Raw genomic sequence first — 23,665 nt, forward strand, 5'->3', positions numbered from 1 at the left:
TGCACCAGGAGTAAAAAACAAACAAAAAACAATGTCACATATATTAACGGTTTTAGACCCGAACAGAAAAGGGGTGTGGCCTAGCAACAGTCTAAAGCCGATCCAGATTCATCATCCAGCATCAGACGTGGTTAGAAATCTGGTGCTGCATAGTCGCACTCCACCCTGCTTCTGGCGCACATTGATAAATCTCCTCCAATGGAAGGGATTTCTCAAAAGTGTCATAAAATGTATTAAAGTGTCTGATTCTGTGCAGTACAAGACTGGCCTAGTTGTACTTTGCGCCTCTGCCCCAATGATTATTGTGGGTTTGTAGTTCTGCACTGGTCTAAACACATTTCGCTGCTGGATGATGAATCTGGTGAGTTGTACTTTGCACCTCCTATTAGTTGGTCTAGTTCGCGCACATTTTGCTGGCGCATGGACTTGTTGTTTCATAGGTCGCGCCACATTTTTCATACAAAAAATGAAAGTGCCTCAACACTGTCTAAAACCCTTAATAAATGTGTTTAGCACCAATTAATCCAGAAATTTGGCGCAGGCCAGACCAGTGCAGAGGAGAAGTAGACAGGTCTGGCTGCGCCAGAATAATCACAGGGCCAGACGACTGGAGTAATTTGGACCTGAAATGCCAAGCACAACAAACTATCCATATTAGAGAAAATTCGCTATTGTGGTGCAGCAAAGTGCAGCAACTAATAGGAGGTGCAAAGTACAACAGGTGCAGAGATTTGTCTAGTCCTGCCCTGCACTGGTCTAAAGACCAACACACTAATACATCTCCCTCATTGTCTGATGCTTGATGATTCATCTATAAGACTGGTGAGTACTTTGCACCTCCTATTAGTTGTTCTAGTTTCCTGCCCACAAAAATGTCTGTTCGCCAAAAATACGGGTTGAAAACGTGTCTAAACAGTTTAATTTATTTTATGCGAGGCATTCTAGTATTCTGGTGCAGACATCTTGTTACATCTCCCCCACAGTCTTGCGTCATCTCTTGTGCAGATGTGGGTGCCAGTCTTAAAGGAAACCAACCATTTGATTTGATGCATTATGAAGCAAAGATACCTTGAGACTGCTGTAGCTACACTGATGCAGGATCATATCGTGGTTAATCCCTGTGCTGAGTGGTTTTGCTGAGAAAACAATTATAACATTATAATAATGAGGGTCTGTCTTTTCTGTGCCTGGGCCCAGAGGATGATGTAATCACTGTTCTCCATGCCAGGCAGAATAATCAATCGTTGCACCATCCCCCAGCTGTTATGAGTGCTGCAGCTCAGGTTGATTAGTCCTGTCTAGTCCATGTGTAATACAGGATCTGTGTAAGTTGTGCAATCCAGCTTTCAAAAGGTCCTGAATGTTGTAATTGTTTTTTTCAGCAAAACCACTCAGCACAGGGATTAAACAAGATATGTTTCTGCTACAACATTCTCAAGGTATGTTTGCTTCATAATGCATCAAATCAAATGGTAGGTTTCCTTTAATAAGAGGCTCTGACGCAAGTGGGGGGAGATGGCACAAAAAATCTCCCCCCTGTGTCTGATAAACCTGGTGTAGTCATACTCTGCACTGTCTTACCTTGCGCCACTTTTTAAAAATCTGCCCCATTATATTTAGCAGCATTAAACATCACGGTCCAGTTTCCACATGTTAAACCTCTTCTGTGTCCGTTGGCCCAAACCCTACTTTGTTGAGCAGAACTGAGCGCGGTCCAGGTTTAGGACAAAACATTTTATTCTGTTATCAGTTTAATATCATACATCCTTCACAAATGTATTTATTAATATTACAGTCTCTTTCTTCATTTTAAAAGTTCTGTCTTTTTATCATCTACATCTTCTAGGACAGAAGCTTCTACCTCTGCGGCCAGATAAGACTTTCTATACATGGCTGTGCCTACTGGCAGTAAAAGAGTTAAGTTATCTGTAAATGAGGTAACATTTCACAGTACAATTTTCTTCAAGTTTTAAAGAACTAAATTTAGTTTTTGTTTGTTTTTTTTGTTTGTTTTGTGTTAAAATAAAAAAAGTAGGAAAAAAAGGGTCTTTACAAAGAAAATCCCACGGTCAAAGAAAATAAGCTCCATCTCCGACATTCTGGACTGTCCGGTCCAATGTGTTAAAAAAAGGAGTAGTGGGGGACTGGATATGCTGGAAATTTCATAACTGGTAATAGAACCATCCTCTTGGGGATACCTGGGGGGAAAAGACATAACAGTAAGTCCATTGTCCTCATAGCACTATACACAGTGTATAAAGCCCCTGTAATAATCCATGGACAGGCGGAATAACAGAGGATTGTCAAACCTTAAACACAAACTGTAGGTTATTAATAACCGGGATGTAGTAGAAAGGGTTCTGACACTAGCCCGACAAACAACCAGAAGTCCAGCTCCCTTCTCTATTTTGTGGCTGGTCAAGGAACTCCGATGCAGTCTCCAGGGCCAGCCACAGGGATTTGGACATGAATGGGCTGTGGGGATCCCGAATGTCCGATCCTCTTGTAGTCAAAGCTCTTTTGTAGGATTGTCTTATAGAACCAAAATTTCTTTTACATGTGGAACTATTTAAAGGGAAACTGTCAGCAAGTTTGACCATACAAAGCTGCAGACAGTGTTAGGGCTCATTCACACAAACCTAATGGGAACGGATAACGGTTCCCATTGACGCCTATAGTGCCCGATCACGGTGCGGTGAGCATACGTTGTCTCGCTGCATGGCGCCAGCCTTGCGCTCCTGTATGGAGAGGGCTGAGTAACTCTCATCCCTCCTCCTCCTCCTCCTCCTCTCCAGTGCTCTGACGTGTGCATGTAGCCTTAGATTATTTTTTTTACAATCCTTCTGTTACTAACTACTCTAGGGACAATATGTTCCAGAATTGTAGCTAGACTTGTTGCAACGATACGAAACCTCTTCACTGTACTGCTGTGTGCAGTGAATAAATCTCACACTCTACTGAACCTTAGTCCAGCTACCAACCTGGAATATAATGCATTTTTTTTACTGTCCTGCAGCTCTCTACTAACACACACAAAGGTATGGTTACACAGATCTCCTGGGCCTATGTATCTGATACAGGTTTGTATGGTCAGAACTGCTGACAGATTCCCTTGTCTAGGAAACTGCAAATCTCTTACATTTCAGATTCCTATATTTGGGATCCACTTAATTTAACCTACAGTTTTGATGCATTAGTTGTGTGGGCCCTGAGGCTCGGCTGTGCCTGGATGTGGTTACTGTGTTGTTGTGGCACAAAACATTAAGAAATCTATGAAATAAGTGGAGCTCCAGCAGCGCTGCCTTCCCATGTATGGAGACCCATGAGCTCCTCTCCCGCAACGTGTACTTCTAGTTACAACCTCGGCCAAATAAAACCTTTCTCCTGCTAAATGTGGCGCTTGTTCTATTCTAGTATGTGGGAAGAATAGAGAAGCAGCGGGAGCAGCCTCCCCGCAGAGTCCAAGGGGCAGAAACATGCAGCACAGCAACAAATCTGGAATCTGGTGCTGAAAGGCCCAGCATGCGGCTACGTAAACAGGTACAGGGTATAGTAATACAATGTGCCCAATTATAACCCCTTCATTACTGCACTAGAGCAGAGGGTGTCTGCATGGTCCCTGCTTTCCCAATCCTCACCTACTATTATGGATTTGTGATCGGTGCACGTACCGTAAGCAGCAGGAGCAGCGGCGGCAGCAGCGCTATATCCGTACGGGGCTGCGTAACCTGCGAATGAAAGAAATTTTTTTTAAAAAAAACACACGTTCAGTGTCCTAGTCTGTCCCAATGACTGAATCCTAATTAATGAGGTGTCTTACAGTAGAGGAGGCAGCTTAGTGCATCGCTTATCTTGTGCCTTAGTCCTAGTCGGACCTCTCCTCACAAAGAGGATTGTGGGGAGAAAAGAAATCCTCCTGAGTATCTTTGGAAGGGAGTTCAAATTAGTTTTCTGGGATGAAAAAACTTTTTATGGGCCCCAGGTGAAAATATCCCTTCGCCACGGTCCATCCCTATCGGCCTGTGTTGACATTTAGAGGCTCATAAGTGACTTCACAGCCGGCGCCCGCTACAGGCCGCAGTGCGCAACTACGTCTCTGCAAGCTGAGCCCAACCCGAGCAGAGTTATTTCACCTCGGGCAAGTAAAAATATAACAAATTTTCCCATCCAGACAACCCCTTGATAGAGAATTTCTACACAGAACTCATTAGAAAATTATGCAGCAGATAAACCCACTTTATAGCATTTTTTTTTACCTTCAAAAATAACTTCTTTGCGACTTTTGATGAGGTTTTCAATGCTACCATTTTAAGGATTGTACATGCGTTTGATCACTTTTTGAATTTTTTACACTTTTTTTTAACTCAAAATGTTAAAAAAGTAGCATTTTCTTTTACGGGGTTAAACCGGAAATAATTTATTACATTTTGGCAGATGGGACATTTTGGGACCCAACATGTTTATGATTTTTACTGTTTATATCATGAGTTCTAGGTAAAGGGGAATGATTAAAATTTTTTAAAAATATAATATTTTTAAAACTTTATTTTACTTTTTTAGTATTTTTCAGACCCCCTAGGGCAGTGATGGCTAACCTATGGCACTGGTGCCAGAGGTGGCACTCAGAGCCCTTTCTGTGGGCACTCAGGCCATCACCAGAGATGACTCCAGGTATCTTCCTGCAGTCCCAGACAGCCCAGGACTTGCTGTGCACAGTGGTATTTTAAAGTGACAGCTGTACCTGGGACTATTTTCTGCTATATTGGTGTCCTCAGGTGCTGGTATCAATGAAAACTGTGACAGAGAAGGGAGTATAAATCACAAATTAAATTTCTGTGTTGGCACTTTGCGATAAATAAGCGGGTCTTTGTTGTAGTTTGGGCACTCGGTCTCTAAAAGGTTCACCATCGCTGCACTAGGGTACTATAACTGATTGATCCTACCATATACTGCCATACTACAGTATGGCAGTATATGGGGATTTTCCTCATCATTCTTTACAGTGTACAACTCTTCAAATTAATATACAGTTGGTATGGAAATTATCTAATTTTTCACTCTGTTTCATTGCAGCCAATTGGAAATATCAAAAGTTCCTTTTTTTGTTCATTATTGTACATTCTGCCACCCATCTTAACAGACTGAAATGTAGATATTTTTGCTAAATTATTAAACAACAAAAACTGAAATATCACATGGTCATAAGTATTCAGACCCTTTGCTGTGAGGGTCATATTTACTCACATACTGTCCATACTGTGATTAGAAAATGCACTCACAGTGCATGTCAGAGCACATGAGAATCATAAGGTCTAAGGAACTGCCCAAGGAGCTCAGAGACAGAATTGTGGCAAGACACAGATCTGGCCAAGGTTACAAAAGAATTTCTGCAGCACCTCAACTCAAGGTTCCTAAGAGCACAGTGGCCTCCAAAATCCAGCCAAATTAAGCAATCATTGGTGAGAGAAGTAAAGAAGAAACCCAAGATCACTACAGCTGAGCTCCAGAGATGCAGTAGTTATATGGGAGAAAATTCCACAAAGTCATATATCACTGCAGTCTCTAGCAGTTGGGGCTTTATGGCAGAGTCTATCAACAGAAGTCTTTCCTCAGTGCAAGACATGTGAAAGCCACATACAGTGTGCAAAAAAACAACAACATGAAATACTCCCAAACTATGAGAAATACGATTCTCTGATGAGACGGGGACTGAACAGTTTGGTGTTATATCTAAGTGTTATGTGTGGAGAAAACCAGGCGCTGCTCATCTTCTGCCCAATACAATCCCAACAGTGACACATGGTGGTGGCAGCATCATGCTATCGGGGCAATAGAAGGAAAGATGAATGCGCCCGAATACAGAAAGCTCCCTGATGATAACCTCTTCCTGAGGGCTCTGGACTGGGCCGAAGTTTCACCTTCTAACAAGACAATGCCCCTAAGCACATAGCTAAAACAAAGCAGAGGCTTCAGAACATTCCTGCCTGGCCCAGCCAGAGTCCGGACCTAAAACCAATGGGGCATCTCTGGAGAGACATGAAAATGGCTTCCACCAACGTTCACCATCCAACCTGAGGGAACTGGAGAGGATCTGCAAAGAAGAGGCCAAGGATCCCCAAATCCTGGTGTGAGGCTTCCCAAGAAGACTCATGGCTGCTCCAGCTCCAAAGCTGCTTCTACTCAATACTGAGCAAACGGGCTGAATACTTATCACGGTGTGATATTTCAGATTTTCTTGTTTAATAAATGGCCAAAAATATCTACATTTCTGTTTCTGTCAAGATTGGGCCAGAGTGTAAATTGATGAGAAAAAAAAATTGGCTGCAATAAAACTAAGAGTGAAAAATGTAAAGATGTCTGAATACTTTCTGTTACCACGGTATAAAATGCTTTTTAAAAGAAAAATGATAAGTAGCCAACAAGATGCCCCCCCCCACCCCACCATAGAGACCCCATCATACATACCTGGAGTGATGTAACCAGGGGCAGCTGCAGCCCCCACAAACGCTCCGCGTGTCAGGGCCACCCTCCCACGCCCTCGCGCTGCCTGTACCGCGGCGGATATGGCTGTGCTGACCACTCCTTTTGTCTGGAAAGAAGATGAAATGATTGGTCACAGGAGGCACAGTAATGGCCGGTGCCGGATGCTAGAGCCGCTCGCTACGGCAGCCGATCTGTGAAATCATTTGACATACTGAGGAATCCGTCTATTATTCCCGGTGAGGTGCAGAGAAAACAGATGTAGTGAGTGCGGAGGCTCCGGCTTCCTAGACTAATGCCGGAATAAGCCACATTTCCTCCTGCCGTGTGTAACAGCTGGACAGGGAGAAGCCGCGCTCTTCCTGTGCAGTCTGGGAACAAGTCAACACATTAACATCTACAGCGAGAGCCGGGAGAGAGAAAGCAGCCGAATTAATCTCTGCGCTGACTGTATAATGAAAATGAAGCGTAAGCTGCATAATTACTGGCGTGTATCAGTACAGTATAACAGTGGCGAGGCTTGTACACGTCACTGCGCAGGCGGCCACCCCCTGCTTTATAAGATATATATTATATTATACACAGCAGCTCATTATGTCCCAAGTCTAAGGGGGGGTGTGATAACCACAATCATCTATTATGATCACAGGACCCCCCATAATTCTCTGCCTATACACAGATATAAAACACACTGGTACAGACACCGATCCAGATTAATACGAGACTAAGAACAGCACAAGGTCCCCACACATCTCATGCACTGAGGCTCTGGCAGGCGACACATGGAAATACCCAGGAAACTCTACCCCCAGGCAAATAGTTCAACTAGAAAGTCAATTATTTTCCATTCAGGGATCAAAGACAGAACAGGAGAAGATCTAGTAGAGGAGACGCTTCCTTCTCATGTCGCCTCTTTATCACTAGTTTTATATGAATTGGGAGCGCTGCGTCTTACACACCCCTTGTATTGTAACCTGCTATTATCCACAATTGTTGTAATTGTTCTTTTTGTGTGGTTTTCACGCTTATTTGTGTTTATTTAGATGATTGCATGTTGGGTGTTCTACAAATAAGAAGTCCTGTACATTTATTTCGCTACCGTAGGATCAGGAACCCACTCCCCATAAACGTAAAGTGAGGGTAAGTGTCTGGTCATTAGGGGTGGTAAGTGTCTGGTCATTAGGGGTTAAATTATGGGTTAATGGGGTTAAATGGTTTAACGCAGTGATTTTCAACCTTTTTTGAGCCGCGGCACACTTTTTATACTTAGAAAATCCTGGGGCACACCACCAACCAAAATAGCACAAAATGACACTAAAACAGTCATAAAAGGCCTCCCTTTACTAATAAAAAGGCCCTAGCTGCCTCCCTTTACTAATAAAAAGCCCCTGGCTGCCTCCCTTTACTAATAAAAAGCCCCTGGCGGCCTCCCTTTACTAATAAAAAGGCCCTAGCTGCCTCCCTTTACTAATAAAAAGCCCCTAGCTGCCTCCCTTTACTAATAAAAAGCCCCTAGCGGCCTCCCTTTACTAATAAAAAACCCCTAGCTGCCTCCCTTTACTAATAAAAAACCCCTAGCTGCCTCCCTTTACTAATAAAAAGGCCCTAGCGGCCTCCCTTTACTAATAAAAAGCCCCTGGCTGCCTCCCTTTACTAATAAAAAGCCCCTGGCTGCCTCCCTTTACTAATAAAAAGCCCCTAGCGGCCTCCCTTTACTAATAAAAAGCCCCTGGCTGCCTCCCTTTACTAATAAAAAGGCCCTAGCGGCCTCCCTTTACTAATAAAAAGCCCCTGGCTGCCTCCCTTTACTAATAAAAAGGCCCTAGCTGCCTCCCTTTACTAATAAAAAGGCCCTAGCTGCCTCCCTTTACTAATAAAAAGGCCCTAGATGCCTCCCTTTACTAATAAAAAGCCCCTAGATGCCTCCCTTTACTAATAAAAAGCCCCTGGCTGCCTCCCTTTACTAATAAAAAGGCCCTAGATGCCTCCCTTTACTAATAAAAAGGCCCTAGATGCCTCCCTTTACTAATAAAAAGGCCCTAGCGGCCTCCCTTTACTAATAAAAAGCCCCTAGCTGCCTCCCTTTACTAATAAAAAGCCTCTGGCTGCCTCCCTTTACTAATAAAAAGGCCCTAGCGGCCTCCCTTTACTAATAAAAAGCCCCTGGCGGCCTCCCTTTACTAATAAAAAGCCCCTGGCGGCCTCCCTTTACTAATAAAAAGCCCCTAGATGCCTCCCTTTACTAATAAAAAGCCCCTAGATGCCTCCCTTTACTAATAAAAAGCCCCTGGCGGCCTCCCTTTACTAATCAAGAGCCCCTAGCAGCCTCCCTTTACTAATAAAAAGGCCCTAGCGGTCTCCCATTACAAATTAATAGGCCCTAGAGGCCCCCCTTTACTATTTAAAAGGCCCTAGAGCCCCCCTTTACTAATTAAAAGGCCCTAGAGGCCCCCCTTTACTAATTTAAAGGCCCTAGAGCCCCCCCTTTACTAATTAAAAGGCCCTAGAGGCCCCCCTTAACAAATAAAAAGCCCCAGCCTACCTTTACTAATAAAAAAAAAACCCTAGCTACCTTCCTTATACAAATAATAACCCTATATACTTACCCTTGATGTCTTCTTGACGTCTCCTTCACTCCTAATGGCGATCCGCTCACCTTCTGTAGCTCCTGCACCGCGCGCCCCTGGTCACGTGACTTACGCGACGTGACGTCAGGTCGCGCCAGTCACGTGACATGGGCCGCGCGGTACAGGAGCTACAGAAGACGGGCGGATCGCCGACGTGGGACTTGGAGGTAAGTATGGGGCAGAAATACGGGGGCGCGGCGGCAGCTCGACACCGGGGCAGCCTAGTTCGGGCAACTTTCCCCCGCGGCACACTCAACCTTGTGTCGCGGCACACTAGTGTGCCGCGGCACACAGGTTGAAAATCACTGGTTTAACGACACTTTAAAGGGGTTGCACGGAAGTTGTAACATGGCATCTTCCAAAAACAGCGCCACACCTGACCATGGTTTGTGCTGGTATTGCAGCTCAGCTGTATAGGGATGAATGGCGCTCAGCTGCAATATCAGCACAATCCATAGTCAGGTGTGGTGCTGTTTTTATAAGAAAGCAGCCATGTTTTTTAACCACTGGACAACCCTTTTAAGAGTCCAATTAAAGTACAAAACCCATAAAATCAATGTTTTATGTATGAGATATATGTGTAGAGTTGAAGATAGGCCGAATATCCTTTATCTTTCTGAGGGCCACACTAGTAACCAGCACCTTAGATGCACCAATAACCACCGTACAGCACAAAATGCCACCCCAAAAACCAAGAGACTGTGACTAACACAGACCCCAGACTAGACAATAAATACAGCATTCAAACCAGATCCATACATCCTCCTGCTCTGGGTCCTGATGCTCATCATTAGTTTCAGCATCAGGACCCTGAACAGTGTTTCCATTCCCAGGTCCTCTCCTGCTCCGGTTCTTAAGGCTAGCGGGTCTCTCCACTGCCCAGTTTTGGGTCCTGATGCAGGGAGTACTTATCACATGTACTCAACACTACCAGGGCTCCTGCACCAATATTGGCAGCACTAATTGGTTTCTTGTGTTATATTGCCCCTTGCCGGGTGGGGCAAGTTACGTGCCAGTACATGTAGGCCGACATAGATTGGTCAGAGAGTTATACACATTACATCATCCTGATCCGGGGTGCAGAGGCCTCACCTGTGGAATAATCTTCTTCTTCTTGTTATTTGCTGCATTTGGCCCAGAGAATAGTTTCTCGAGAGCGGCGAGCGCTGCACTGGCTTTCGCTACTTTCTTGTTTGGACCGGCGCCTCTGAACTTCTGTGCATCCACTTCAACCTGTGATACAAAGGCCCAATATTACAGACACTGAGACTGCTCAGACGCACCAATCTGGCATCACCTGGAACCATTGCTTAATTATGCATCATGTTGGTCCTTGTGTTTACAAATTTCTCTATTTGGAAAAATATGTATATATTTATAGAAAAAATATATTTGATAAACTTTTTGGTCACAGTGGAAACTTTTTGAGACCAAAAAAAGTCTCATAAACCAGAACTGTGACAGCTGAGGCCTCAGAGGGAAGACACTGCTGATAGGTCACTGATTGGCTGCTGCAATCACAGGTTTAACCCAAAGCCACCGAGTCATTTTCTAGGTTATCCTAGAATAATTATGTGATGAGGAAGGTAATGAGGAAACAACAAAACTTGACCAGAAAAAACTATTTCCATGGACACATGTATTGCTTTGGGCTGTCGCTCATGGCTTTAGATTCCATGCCCCCGTTTGTTAGCCGACTGCCCTACGTACAAATTATAGAGCTGGTCCTCGAGTTTACAGCTTGGCAAGTCTTTTCTACTGTCTTTGGCGCGTGAATCGGAATGTGGATCCTTTGTTTGTGGCCCGAGCACATATTTGTGTGAAGGTAGCATTTTCCTTGAAACGGCACTACCCTTGCACATGGGCCCTGCCCGCTATTGCAGCTTGTATTCAAAAGTTACATTTAAAGGAAACCTACCACTGCTTGCATGATGAAATCATGCAAGCAGACCACCCGGTAGGCTATTTAATAGTGATGCCGGCACATACTTTAGTTAGACACGGCGATCTTTCGTTTCTTTAAAAAAACGATTAACTTACATATGTAAATAGCCCTCCGGTGCTACCCCTATGTCATCTTCAGAAGGGCGATGGCTATCGCCGACCGGCTGTGCGAGAGTTAGTATCTGCGCATGCGCGATAGGTGCCGAGAGCTTGGTGACGTCACGGCTCTCGGCACCTGAAGGAGGACGGGTACAATGAAGGAGGCGTGAATATTTAAACATCGGAAGCCATCGCCCTCCGAAGATGACATAGGGGTAGCACCGGAGGGCTATTTACATATGTAAGTTAATTGTTATTTTTAAGGAAACGAAAGATCGCCGTGTCTAACTAAAGTATGTGCCGTCATCCGTATTAAATAGCCTACCGGGTGGTCTGCTCGCATGATTTCATCATATGAGCAGTGGTAGGTTTCCTTTAAAGGAAATCCTGTCATCACTTTATGCTCCTAAACCTTTCAACCATACCTTGTTATGTAGGATGCATGTCCCCTGGAGGTCCTCATTGCATATTTCTATATACCAGCTCTTCTGAGAAATCCTCTTTTATTCTCATGTAAAATGCAGTCAAGGAGGTGGGGCAGCTCCAGGTCCTGACCGCCATATGCTCTGCCCACTCCAGCCCTGCCTACTAATTCCCACCCGTAATTCTCCTTCAATGCCGCAATACATAGCAGTGCCGCTCGCTTAGAGCCGGCTTCACAGGCACAGAGAGCGGCACTGCTATGTATCTCGCCATTGAAGGAGAATTACGGACGGATGGGCGTAGGCTGGGCTGGCGTGCATGATGCTTGGATTGGGCAGATGATACGGCGGTCAGGAGAGGGGGCTCTACCTCCTTGACTGCATTTTACTTGAGAATAAAAGAGGATTTCTCGGGAGTACTGGTATGTAGAAATAAAAATGAAAGACCTCACGGAGACATAACAAGGTACTGTTGGTGGGCTTAGGGGGGGATAAGGTGATGACAGGTTCCTTTTAAAAAATAATTAAATTATTTTTTCTACACCTGGAAAACTTGTACAATAATATAGGACTGTTATGTGGTTACTGCAGACCTCAGCACTTACCTCCATTACAAAGCGCTTATCGTGGCTCCCCCCACTCTCCGATATTAACTCGTATTTCAGGCCTCTCCTCTTCTCATTCAGCTCCATGACAGGATTTTTCCCACTGGCTGTAAGAATGGGGCCCTGAGTCCTGACCTGTGGAATAATAATAAGACAATAATCCTCCGTTTTCTGCACTTATCACCATTCACTGAACGTATATGACATGAGTGAGACATTGGCTATTAGGACCAGGGGTTATTAGATGAAATTACTAACATCATAAATAAAAGGTTTCAGAAGACTGAGGATATGAGGAAAACGGATATGTCTGTATCTGTTCTCCTGATGAGCTTGTTTTATAACATCTTCTCACAGACTGAGTGTTCCTCTGTATTTCCTCCTGGAAATGCTAATACATCAGCACCTCATGAGATGCGGGAGGTCCTCTTATAACACACTGGCCTCACTCCTCTCCCACACTCACCAGGGACAGTATTACAGGAAGCCAATAGACTGGGAAATGACATCCATCTGTCCGCGGGTCTATAATAGCAGTAAGCGGATTACTATGGGGGTTATGGCCGCTCCCTATTACTGACAGATCACTTCCTTGTATAGTCCGGGTGTCCGTGCAGGGCTGTGCTCTATGACTTCCACATAATCATATTGATCCAGCCTCTGCTGGGTACTTCCAGATCATATTAGCACAGGCTTAAAGGTAACATTTCTATCTAATAATCCTTCAGTTACTACGGCTCCCATATATATCTATACTAGCAGTTCTGTATAGCTAATATGATAAGCCTTACTTGTCTAATTATAATCTGTCATCGTGTAATGTTTATTGGATGGATCTCATGACCCTATGACCTTGAAGGGATCCTCACCCTGAGATAATTAAAAACACAGCGCATCCAGTGGGCGGGCAACTCTCTCTTTTAGCTGTCAATCACAGAGTAGCCCCGCCCACTACACCTGGAGGTGATCTTAGAGGACTCATTTTTCCATTATCCAGTGCCTTTCAGATCCCCGCAGTCGTCAGTCACTTACAGAGACCATCACACACCTTTCTCATGATGCAAAACTGAAAACATCAGGAATGAGCGACCAAAGGTTTATTACTCCACTCTAGACGAGTCTAACAAAACAGAGCATTAAAGCCTGTACCATCCCAAAAGTTACCAACAACAGATACCAACAAAAGTTACCAGAAACCGTGTAATACTTTATGTCCCCTGTAGGGGAGCTGTGGGAAAACCGAATACTCACTGCAGAGATTAAAGGGAACCTGTCACCAGGAGACCCATTTTTAGCATCCCCCAGTCCCCACAGAGCATAGTACGTACACTGCCAAAAGAGTTTTTGTATAAGAAATAGGTTTTACAGAAAAATAGATATGTTATATAGTAACTTTCAATGCCATGTGCTCTGTGACTGGGCACTTGTCCCCTGGGTGTGGCTATAGAAGAGCAGTTTTCACCCTTGGGAAATGGCTCCTCCATGTGTCCTTTTCAAAATATATGAAAACTCCCATCATATATTTGTAAAGGACACACCGAGGAGGCCACTCCCAGGTGACAAGATCCTAGTCACAGAGCACATGGCACTGAAAGGTAATATATAAATAACATGTTTTTCTGTAAAACCTGTTTTTTTTTTTTGTTTTTTTTTTAATACAAAAACTCTTTTGCAGTACATGTAGTATGTTCTGTGGGACAGGGTGTGTGTGTTCTAAAAATGGGTCTTTTGGTGACCCCTGTCCCAATATTTGACACCTCTAAACTTTCAGAACCCTCTGGTAGGGTACGCAATGATATATCTCAAATGAAATCTCACCCATTCACACATAAAACACCTCCAAGGTCATATGCAAATGTGTTGAAGAGTCACTGTTTACCTGACATGAGTCACTTCAGACAGCTCTATCTTCGGCTCTCTAGCACCTACAATCATGATTTTGGTTGCATTTTAAAACTTTCAGTCTTGTGGTTCTGTTTTCTAAAGAACTGGTGATATATGCTGTTACATAGCGATGAACTGGATTTTTATCTGTAACTTACATTCCCAAATGTTTTTACCTTCCTGCATCTCCAGTTCTGTTGCTCACTTTACCACAACCCTTACCTGGAAGCGTATTCTCATCTTTAATAAGACACCAGAAGAAAGTGGTGCCATAGAGTTGGAGATAGGGGGGGTCTTCCCCTGCAGCGACTCTTCTCATCAAAAAGTGGCGTGTGACTAGGGATTTGTGTTTCACATGATGTCTTTCAAATAATCATCTCATGTGTAAAATATATCAGCTAATATTTCCTCTGGAGGAGTAGGATGTGGAATAAGCTGTCCCCTCCAGCACCGAGGAGATATCAGGTAGAAAGCGTCAAGTATTAAGTACCAGTACAAAGGTTAATGATGGGATACATATGTCCGGTTGCTATAGCACAAGTCAGATATTCTGCTCTCGCCTTACAAGGCTGCACTTAGCTGATATTGAACTGGCTCTACCCAGCAATCTTAGCAAGGAGAGTGTATATTACAAGCCACAACATAGAGGGGTATTTCAGGGGTCATCATATACATATAATAAAAAAAAAAAAAAAAGAGTAGTAGTCACATGGCCAGATGAAACAATAGGAATCCGCTCACAATCTATGAAGAGAGACCCAGTGTTCTCCTATACATATTTGGATGTATCTCCTACCTCGAGAGTGTTGGAGCCATCTGTGCTGGAGCTTCCCGTGTTGCTGCCCGAATTCGATGAGACGGTCTCGTTCTTTCCTTCACTGTCTGATTTTTCATCTGAACTGAGACACTCCATGTCTGTGTCGAAACCTGTAGGGTAGCCCATTGCCTGTAAGACCTGAGGAGAACAACATATCATGAGAAACACTGCTTCAGTGTAAACAAAAACTAAACAACAACTTTACATAAACTTTACACAATCTACTGTATGACGCAGCGGCACAGACACCTCCCAGGTGGAGGTTCCCGGGGGTGGGTTCCCTAAAAACCCACTCACCTTTACTGCTACATGAAGCTTTGCCGTCTTCTTGGATGGTCCAGATGCCTCGTGTGTTGTGCCATCTACATCCACAGACATGGTAAAGACTGGCGCGTGTACTGGACCTGACTGGGAGAGCAGTTTATACTGGAGGCCGGGCCGGATCTGGTTCAGTCTCATTAGTGCATTCATTGGCTGGTTTGATTCTATGGCTTTACTGTCTAAAACTGTAGGAAAAGATCATTTCATTAAATACATAGAAATTATAATTTAGCAGGAAAGTCTGTAATTACACGAGTGTACGTCACTGATCACACTATGTTACGGTCTATGTTACAGTAATGAGCCCCTCTCTCTGTTGGCTGCTGCATTAAAATAGGATCTTACTTTTGCGTAAGTTGCGTCTCATTTTCTTGTTTGGATCCTTGTCATCACAAGAACCATCGTCATATGGCCTCTTCAAACCTGGAGAATTCAAGATGAGAGAAGTCTAAAAAAAAAAATCACTAAAAACTAACACAGCTGGATTGCCCACCGCATAATACGACCCCTCAGGTCCAATACTCTGGAGAATCTTTGTAGGTCAGTGTCCTGCACCCTTTCCTGCCCAGCCGTTCTGCTTTGATTAAAGTGTCTTGCCTCCCCTATGACACTAGTGAAGACCTAGCTACCTGCACCCACCACTAGAGGGACGTTCCAAGGCTATGGCCGTGCAGTGTTCGCTAGCTGTATCGGAAGGTTCTGATAAAGCTATTAGTTTAACACTGCTCATACTGGGGTAGCGCTAGGAGCTGCTTACGTTTAGTTTGACAGGTCCTCTTTAAGGACTACTACAAGTGGTCTGTCAACGAATCACGGAATGAGTGCTGGCCGGATTTCATGCACCAATCACAGCGCAGAAGAAAGGACTCAGAGTATCTTAGTGATGTATGATTTAGAGAGTCCCTACAAAACTGCAGCGCAGAACTGTAATTGTGATCATTTACATCACTATGATACTCTGTAACCTGCATCAGTTCTGGTGTTTATAATTTAGTTGCCCCTGGATCCGACCGTAAATCTTCTGACTCTGGTCGGATTCTTGTCATGAATAACTTCTCCTGCCTGCGCACTGCAGTGCTCTCTGCCTCCTGTCCCTCCCCCCTACATTACAAGACCAGCTCCGATACAGACACTTCTTGTCAGCAAACAGCAGTGTGCAGAGACTTGCTCTACAAGCTACAGACAGATAAAGTCTTTATCCAGGCAGGAGGCATACAGGAGCAGATTGTGTGTGTGTTATACGTGAGTTAGAAGTGCTGGTTCATCATCTCATCTCTATGTGTCAGATACCAGTGAGTGTTCATAAGCTAAAAAGTGTAGATAAACCCTGGACCCTGATAATCGAAGCACATTGTCAGCACACAGCATCTCATAGCACAGATGAATCATGAAGTGTCTGCGCAGAGAGTCCCCGCCCACACACTGAATATCAGTGATAGAAGCTATAACGGCAATAAAACTGAGTAACATTGTAAAGTAAAGGGGTTAAAGACTGAAATCCGGGCCTGAATTTTCATGCAGTAATTGATATTTTGTGCTGTGAGTTTTCATAAAATGTATTTGCATAAACTTGATCCTCTGGGCTGGGATAGTAAATCCTCCAGGTAAGTTACAGCGGCTGACCTGCAGCTTCTGCCACTTACCTTCTCTGTCTGTGCTTGACCAGGAATATTTCTGGAAGGGTTTATTAGAAGGGAGAGGGTCCATCTGCAAGACTTTGTATATTTGTCCAAACGCTAATAAACGTAACGCATGCTGCAAAAGAGGAGACAGAAAACTCCCGTCATACAGGGTCATATACTGCAGTATAATCCTATATAGCAGTGGGTAAGGCCTCATGTACATGGAACAGAGGGAGAGAGGATATCTCTGTAATATTTGGCAGCACAGACCCATTGCTTTGTCCTACACAGTGTCATAGTAACCAGTGGTGATAGCAGAACCAGAAGAACAGCGCCATTCTCTGTGTAGTGGTGGAGCCAAGTCACTGCATCTCAGTTCCCTCAGTTATGAGAGCTGAAGTGTAACACCAGACACAGCACACTGACGGATTTGGCACTTTTTATGGAAAAACAGCCGCCACTTTACTAGTCGCAGACTTTTATGAGAAAAGGAGTATGACCATGCCCCACGTCTGCCAAAGTCTATGAGATTTTTCATAAAGGATTTTTACCCCCATTGAACTACGAGTCCTCTCAGGTAGGATATGAAATGTCTTTTTCCCTCTTTATGTAAAATCTAGATGAATTTACCTTTTCATTTATCACTTTTAAAGTCATGTAAATATGAGCAGAGATGATCACATTTGCCAGATAAGAGTCACTTTTAGAGGCTGCAGGGGGTGCATCACTTCAGATGCCCCTATCTTCATCTGGAAAGAATCTGGAAACGTGGTTCTTGGACTATGACATGTCAGAAGTCTGTTAAAAATTATAGGTGTCCCTTAAAGGGACATAGTCACGAGAATTTATCCTGCTAAACCACTAGGTACGGTATGAAATGTCCTTTCCAGAAATCGCTCACGTCATATGTCATATCTTGCACACATAAAAAGAGATGAGTCACGTTAAGAGGCTGCTTCAGGTTCACTTCTATAGGTCCTAGAAACATGGTTTGGTGTTATATTAAAGGATATCTTCCACCAGGATGAAGGACTGTATGTAAATGAGCCGGAGGGGCTCCAGACTCCATTTATACCTATGGAGCTCATTAGGCTCATTTGCATACAGTTATTCATCCTAGTGGTAGATGTCCTTTGAAGATAAGAATCTCAGATTGTGGTTCTGTGAGCTATGGAACCAGAGATCTCAGGCAGTTACAGGAAATCTACCACCAGAATGAAGGACTGTGAACCCAGCACACTGACATACTGGTCTGTGCCCCCTCTGGCAGGATCTGCCCTTCTATAAGTTTCTTATGCTCTGGGTTTTAAGAAAAAGAGGCTTTCACAGTTGTGCAAAAACGAAGCCCTTAAGGCTCATTTGCATAATTTCAAAAGCCCTTTTTTTGTAAAAACCAGAGCAAAGAAGCTAAAACAAGAGCAGATCCTGCCAGAGGGGGCGCACACCAGTATGTCAGTGTGCTTGGTTCACAATCCTTGGTCTGGTGGTAGATTTTCTTTTAAAGGGGTTTTCCCACAAAACAAGTCAGGCCCTATCCACAGGATAGAATGAGGAATACGATGTACCCTAGTCGGACCTCTTGTCGCTCTCTGAGATGAGTGGAGCAGCAGGACATGCATTGCCGGGCTGCCCCCTTCATGTCTATGGAGCAGACTGAGAACGCTGAGCGCTGTACTCTGCCATCTCCATCAGCTCCATAGAGATGAACGGGGCGTCCTGCTGCTCCTGCTCATCCTGTGCATAGGGCCTAACAGGTTTTGTAAAAAAAACTTTTAACGAGGTGCAACATATAAGTTAAGCGCACGTCGGCTGTGAGTGTTTGCTCCATATTCCTGCCATTTAGCCCATTAACGGAAAATAGTGCCCAAAAGTTATAAATACCACTTTTTCGCCATTTTGCAAGACACAAAAAATGCAATAAAAAGTGATCAAAAGGCTGTCCTCAGAATGGTAGCATTGAAAACGTGATCTCAAGTCACAAAAAATGGCACCACCCACAGCTCCGTGCACTGAAGTATGAAAAGTTATTAGCGCCAGAAGACGGCAAAATGAAGATTTTTTTTTTGTACAGGAGGATTTCATTTTTATAAGAAAATATTATAATGTATGAAACATAAAACCTATACAAATTTGGTATCCCTGTGATCGTACTGACTCAAAGAATGAAGCAGACATGTCATTTGCGTCGCACAGTGAAAGACGTAAAATCCAAGCCCACAAGAAAATGGTGCAAATTTGGTTTTTCTCACCGATTTCACTGCATTTGGAATTTTTTCCCGCTTCCCAGTACATGGCGTGGAATATCAAATAATGTCCCTATAAAGTGTAATTTGTTACACAGAAAACAAGCCCTCACACAGATCTTACATAGCAAAATAAAAGAGTTACAGATTTTTGAAGTTGGGGAGTGAAAAATAAAACCTCAAAAATGAAAAAGGGCTGTAACTCAAACTGTATCAGCAGGTTACATTTCCAACATGTCTTTAGCTGACAATCTCTCTTTTCCTGTAGATCACAGAACCACAAGCCTGATGCTTGTTTCCAGATTCCAGATGTTTCCAGATTCTATACAGCCAAGGACAGGGGTGTCTAAAATGATGCTCCCCCTGCAGCCTCCAAAAGTGACTAATCTCTTACAAATATCACCTTCATCTGTACATTACATGATTATGGTCTTTTATGTGTATTTTGTGTTCCTCTTTCCTATCTGCTTTAGCCCTGCCTTCTACAATGAGCAGTCCTTGGAAATGGAATGAATAACCAGAATCAATGTATCAGATGACAGATCTCAGTGAATACATCTAGGACGAGCGCAGCCGCTACAAATGGGAATATTTCTATGAAGGAATTATTATGCAATAGACGGGAGCCCTGAGATCCTTGTCCCATAAATAGCTTGTCCTCCGCTGACACTATGGCTCGTTTCCAAGGACAATGTAACAAAGCCAAAAATCTCACCCAAGACTGACAGTGATTATCTCAGCGCTGGAATCATCTAAAAACCCAAATATCTATAAAACAGGGGGCACAGATGGTAAACTGCGCCAGGAGGTGCCCGTCACACCCAGACGGCCTGTACCCTCGGCTGCAGAGCGTCTCTCTTGTAAAGTCAATGACTTCTTAAGTAGATATTTAATGTAAGACGCTCGCTGCACAATCCCTTGATGACATGATATAGCGAGCAAATGGCTCCAAGTATTCTGTATCACTGGATCCCAACCCCATATCTTGCAGACGTTCCTTTAATCGCCGGCCAACACCCCCCGTGATTCTGAGAAGACGAGAGGGACACTGGATCTGGCTCATTGGGTTTCGCAGTTGCACAAATGAAAGATTGGTGGCAGCAGTGCAAAGGGTTCCCGTAATAGTATAATACTCCGCATCTACTAGACAGCAGCTTCCTCCACACACAAATTAGTTTCTATTCAGGAATAACGCTGACACAGCATATTATACCTGCAAGGAAACTGTGACCCTCAAGACCAAGAATCCAGAAAATATCACAACAGGCACTTTGTTCTATGTAAATGTATGTATAGTAATAATCCTCGAAATCAATAACTATATAACAATACACACACAGAAATCTAATGACATTGACAGGGAAAGAGTCACAAATTTAACCAATCATTTTTTGCTAATGCATATTTTTCTTTGAAATGTTTTACCTGACCCATTATTGCATCACTACTGACAATAGATGATGTCACAGCTTATCTCCTCCCCCTCCCTGTACAATGACCTCTATATAGATAACACTGACCCGTCATTACATCACTACTGACAATAGATGATGTCACAGCTTATCTCCTCCCCCTCCCTGTACAATGACCTCTATATAGATAACACTGACCCATCATTACATCACTACTGACAATAGATAATATCACAGCTTATCTCCTCCCCCTCCCTGTACAATGACCTCTATATAGATAACACTGACCCATCATTACATCACTACTGACAATAGATGATGTCACAGCTTATCTCCTCCCCCTCCCTGTACAATGACCTCTATATAGATAACACTGACCCATCATTACATCACTACTGACAATAGATAATATCACAGCTTATCTCCTCCCCCTCCCTGTACAATGACCTCTATATAGATAATACTGACCCATCATTACATCACTAGTGACAATAGATGATATCACAGCTTATCTCCTCCCCCTCCCTGTACAATGACCTCTATATAGAGAACACTCACTCATCATTACATCACTACTGACAATAGATGATGTCACAGCTTATCTCCTCCCCCTCCCTGTACAATGACCTCTATATAGATAACACTGACCCATCATTACATCACTACTGACAATAGATGATGTCACAGCTTATCTCCTCCCCCTCCCTGTACAATGACCTCTATATAGATAACACTGACCCATCATTACATCACTACTGACAATAGATGATGTCACAGCTTATCTCCTCCCCCCTCCCTGTTCAATGACCTCTATATATAGATAACACTGACCCATCATTACATCACTACTGACAATAGATGATGTCACTGCTTATCTCCTCCCCCTCCCTGTGCAATGACCTCTATATAGATAACACTGACCCATCATTACATCACTATTGACAATAGATGATGTCACAGCTTATCTCCTCCTCCTCCCTGTACAATGGCCTCTATATAGATAACACTGACCCATAATTACATCACTACTGACAATAGATGATGTCACAGCTTATCTCCTCCCCCTCCCTGTACAATGACCTCTATATAGATAACACTGACCCATCATTACATCACTACTGACAATAGATGATGTCACAGCTTATCTCCTCCTCCCTGTACAATGACCTCTATATAGACAACACTGACCCATCATTACATCACTACTGATAATAGATGATGTCACAGCTTATCTCCTCCCCCTCCCTGTACAATGACCTCTATGTAGATAACACTGACCCATCATTACATCACTACTGACAATAGATGATGTCACAGCTTGTCTCCTCCCCCTCCCTGTACAATGACCTCTATATAGATAACACTGACCCATCATTACATCACTACTGACAATAGATGATGTCAAAGCTTATCTCCTCTTCCTCCCTGTACAATGACCTCTATATAGATAAGCTGTGACATCATCTATTGTCAGCAGTGATGTAATGATGGGTCAGTGTTATCTATATAGAGGTCATTGTACAGGGAGGGGAGGAGATAAGCTGTGACATCATCTATTGTCAGTAGTGATGTAATGATGGGTCAGTGTTATCTCCTCCCCTCCCTGTACAATGACCTCTATATAGATAACACTGACCCATCATTACATCACTACTGACAATAGATGATGTCACAGCTTATCTCCTCCCCCTCCCTGTATAATGTCCTCTATATAGATAACACTGACCCATCATTACATCACTACTAATAATAGATGATGTCACAGCTTATCTCCTCTTCCTCCCTGTACAATGACCTCTATATAGATAACACTGACCCATCATTACATCACTACTGACAATAGATGATGTCACAGCTTATCTCCTCCTCCTCCTCCCTGTACAATGACCTCTATATAGATAACACTGACCCATCATTACATCACTACTGACAATAGATGATGTCACAGCTTATCTCCTCCTCCTCGCTGTACAATGACCTCTATATAGATAACTGACCCATCATTACATCACTACTGACAATAGATGATGTCACAGCTTATCTCCTCCTCCTCGCTGTACAATGACCTCTATATAGATAACTGACCCATCATTACATCACTACTGACAATAGATGATGTCACAGCTTATCTCCTCCTCCCTGTACAATGACCTCTATATAGATAACACTGACCCATCATTACATCACTACTGACAATAGATGATGTCACAGCTTATCTCCTCCCCCTCCCTGTATAATGTCCTCTATATAGATAACACTGACCCATCATTACATCACTACTGACAATAGATGATGTCACAGCTTTTCTCCTCCTCCTCCCTGTACAATGACCTCTATATAGATAACACTGACCCATCATTACATCACTACTGACAATAGATGATGTCACAGCTTATCTCCTCTTCCTCCCTGTACAATGACCTCTATATAGATAACACTGACCCATCATTACATCACTACTGACAATAGATGATGTCACAGCTTATCTCCTCTTCCTCCCTGTACAATGACCTCTATATAGATAACACTGACCCATCATTACATCACTACTGACAATAGATGATGTCACAGCTTATCTCCTCCCCCTCCCTGTATAATGTCCTCTATATAGATAACACTGACCCATCATTACATCACTACTGACAATAGATGATGTCACAGCTTTTCTCCTCCTCCTCCCTGTACAATGACCTCTATATAGATAACACTGACCCATCATTACTGACAATAGATGATGTCACAGCTTATCTCCTCCTCCTCCCTGTACAATGACCTCTATATAGATAACACTGACCCATCATTACATCACTACTGACAATAGATGATGTCACAGCTTATCTCCTCCCCCTCCCTGTACAATGACCTCTATATAGATAACACTGACCCATCATTACATCACTACTGACAATAGATGATATCACAGCTTATCTCCTCCCCCTCCCTGTACAATGACCTCTATATAGATAACACTGACCCATCATTACATCACTACTGACAATAGATGATGTCTGAGCTTATCTCCTCCTCCTCCCTGTACAATGACCTCTATATAGATAACACTGACCCATCATTACATCACTACTGACAATAGATGATATCACAGCTTATCTCCTCCTCCATAGACCTCAATGCTCCAGACTATGAGTGTCTATGGCCACGAGGCTGCAGTAAAGCACATTGTTAAATGCT

At 43.4% G+C, this 23,665-nt stretch overlaps 1 protein-coding gene across 7 annotated transcripts in view; it reads right to left on the bottom strand.

The window, feature by feature from the left end:
- Positions 1-1,713: 1,713 nt before the first annotated feature.
- STRBP (spermatid perinuclear RNA binding protein) overlaps positions 1,714-23,665 on the bottom strand; it is an 88,886-nt gene continuing 66,934 nt past the window's right edge. For all 7 annotated transcript variants that reach the window (XM_072125052.1, XM_072125057.1, XM_072125056.1 and 4 more), the window contains exons 11-19: positions 16,843-16,954; positions 15,545-15,622; positions 15,176-15,384; positions 14,858-15,016; positions 12,178-12,312; positions 10,200-10,340; positions 6,466-6,589; positions 3,672-3,728; positions 1,714-2,198 (exon numbers count right to left, since the gene is read on the bottom strand). In XM_072125052.1, the coding sequence (XP_071981153.1) occupies positions 2,122-2,198; positions 3,672-3,728; positions 6,466-6,589; positions 10,200-10,340; positions 12,178-12,312; positions 14,858-15,016; positions 15,176-15,384; positions 15,545-15,622; positions 16,843-16,954 (1,092 nt within the window). In that variant the 3' untranslated portion in view covers positions 1,714-2,121. The remainder of the gene's footprint in view (positions 2,199-3,671; positions 3,729-6,465; positions 6,590-10,199; positions 10,341-12,177; positions 12,313-14,857; positions 15,017-15,175; positions 15,385-15,544; positions 15,623-16,842; positions 16,955-23,665) is intronic.

The sequence above is a fragment of the Engystomops pustulosus genome, chromosome 9 (genome assembly GCF_040894005.1).
Source record: "Engystomops pustulosus chromosome 9, aEngPut4.maternal, whole genome shotgun sequence".
NCBI classification, from domain to species: Eukaryota; Metazoa; Chordata; class Amphibia; order Anura; family Leptodactylidae; genus Engystomops; species Engystomops pustulosus.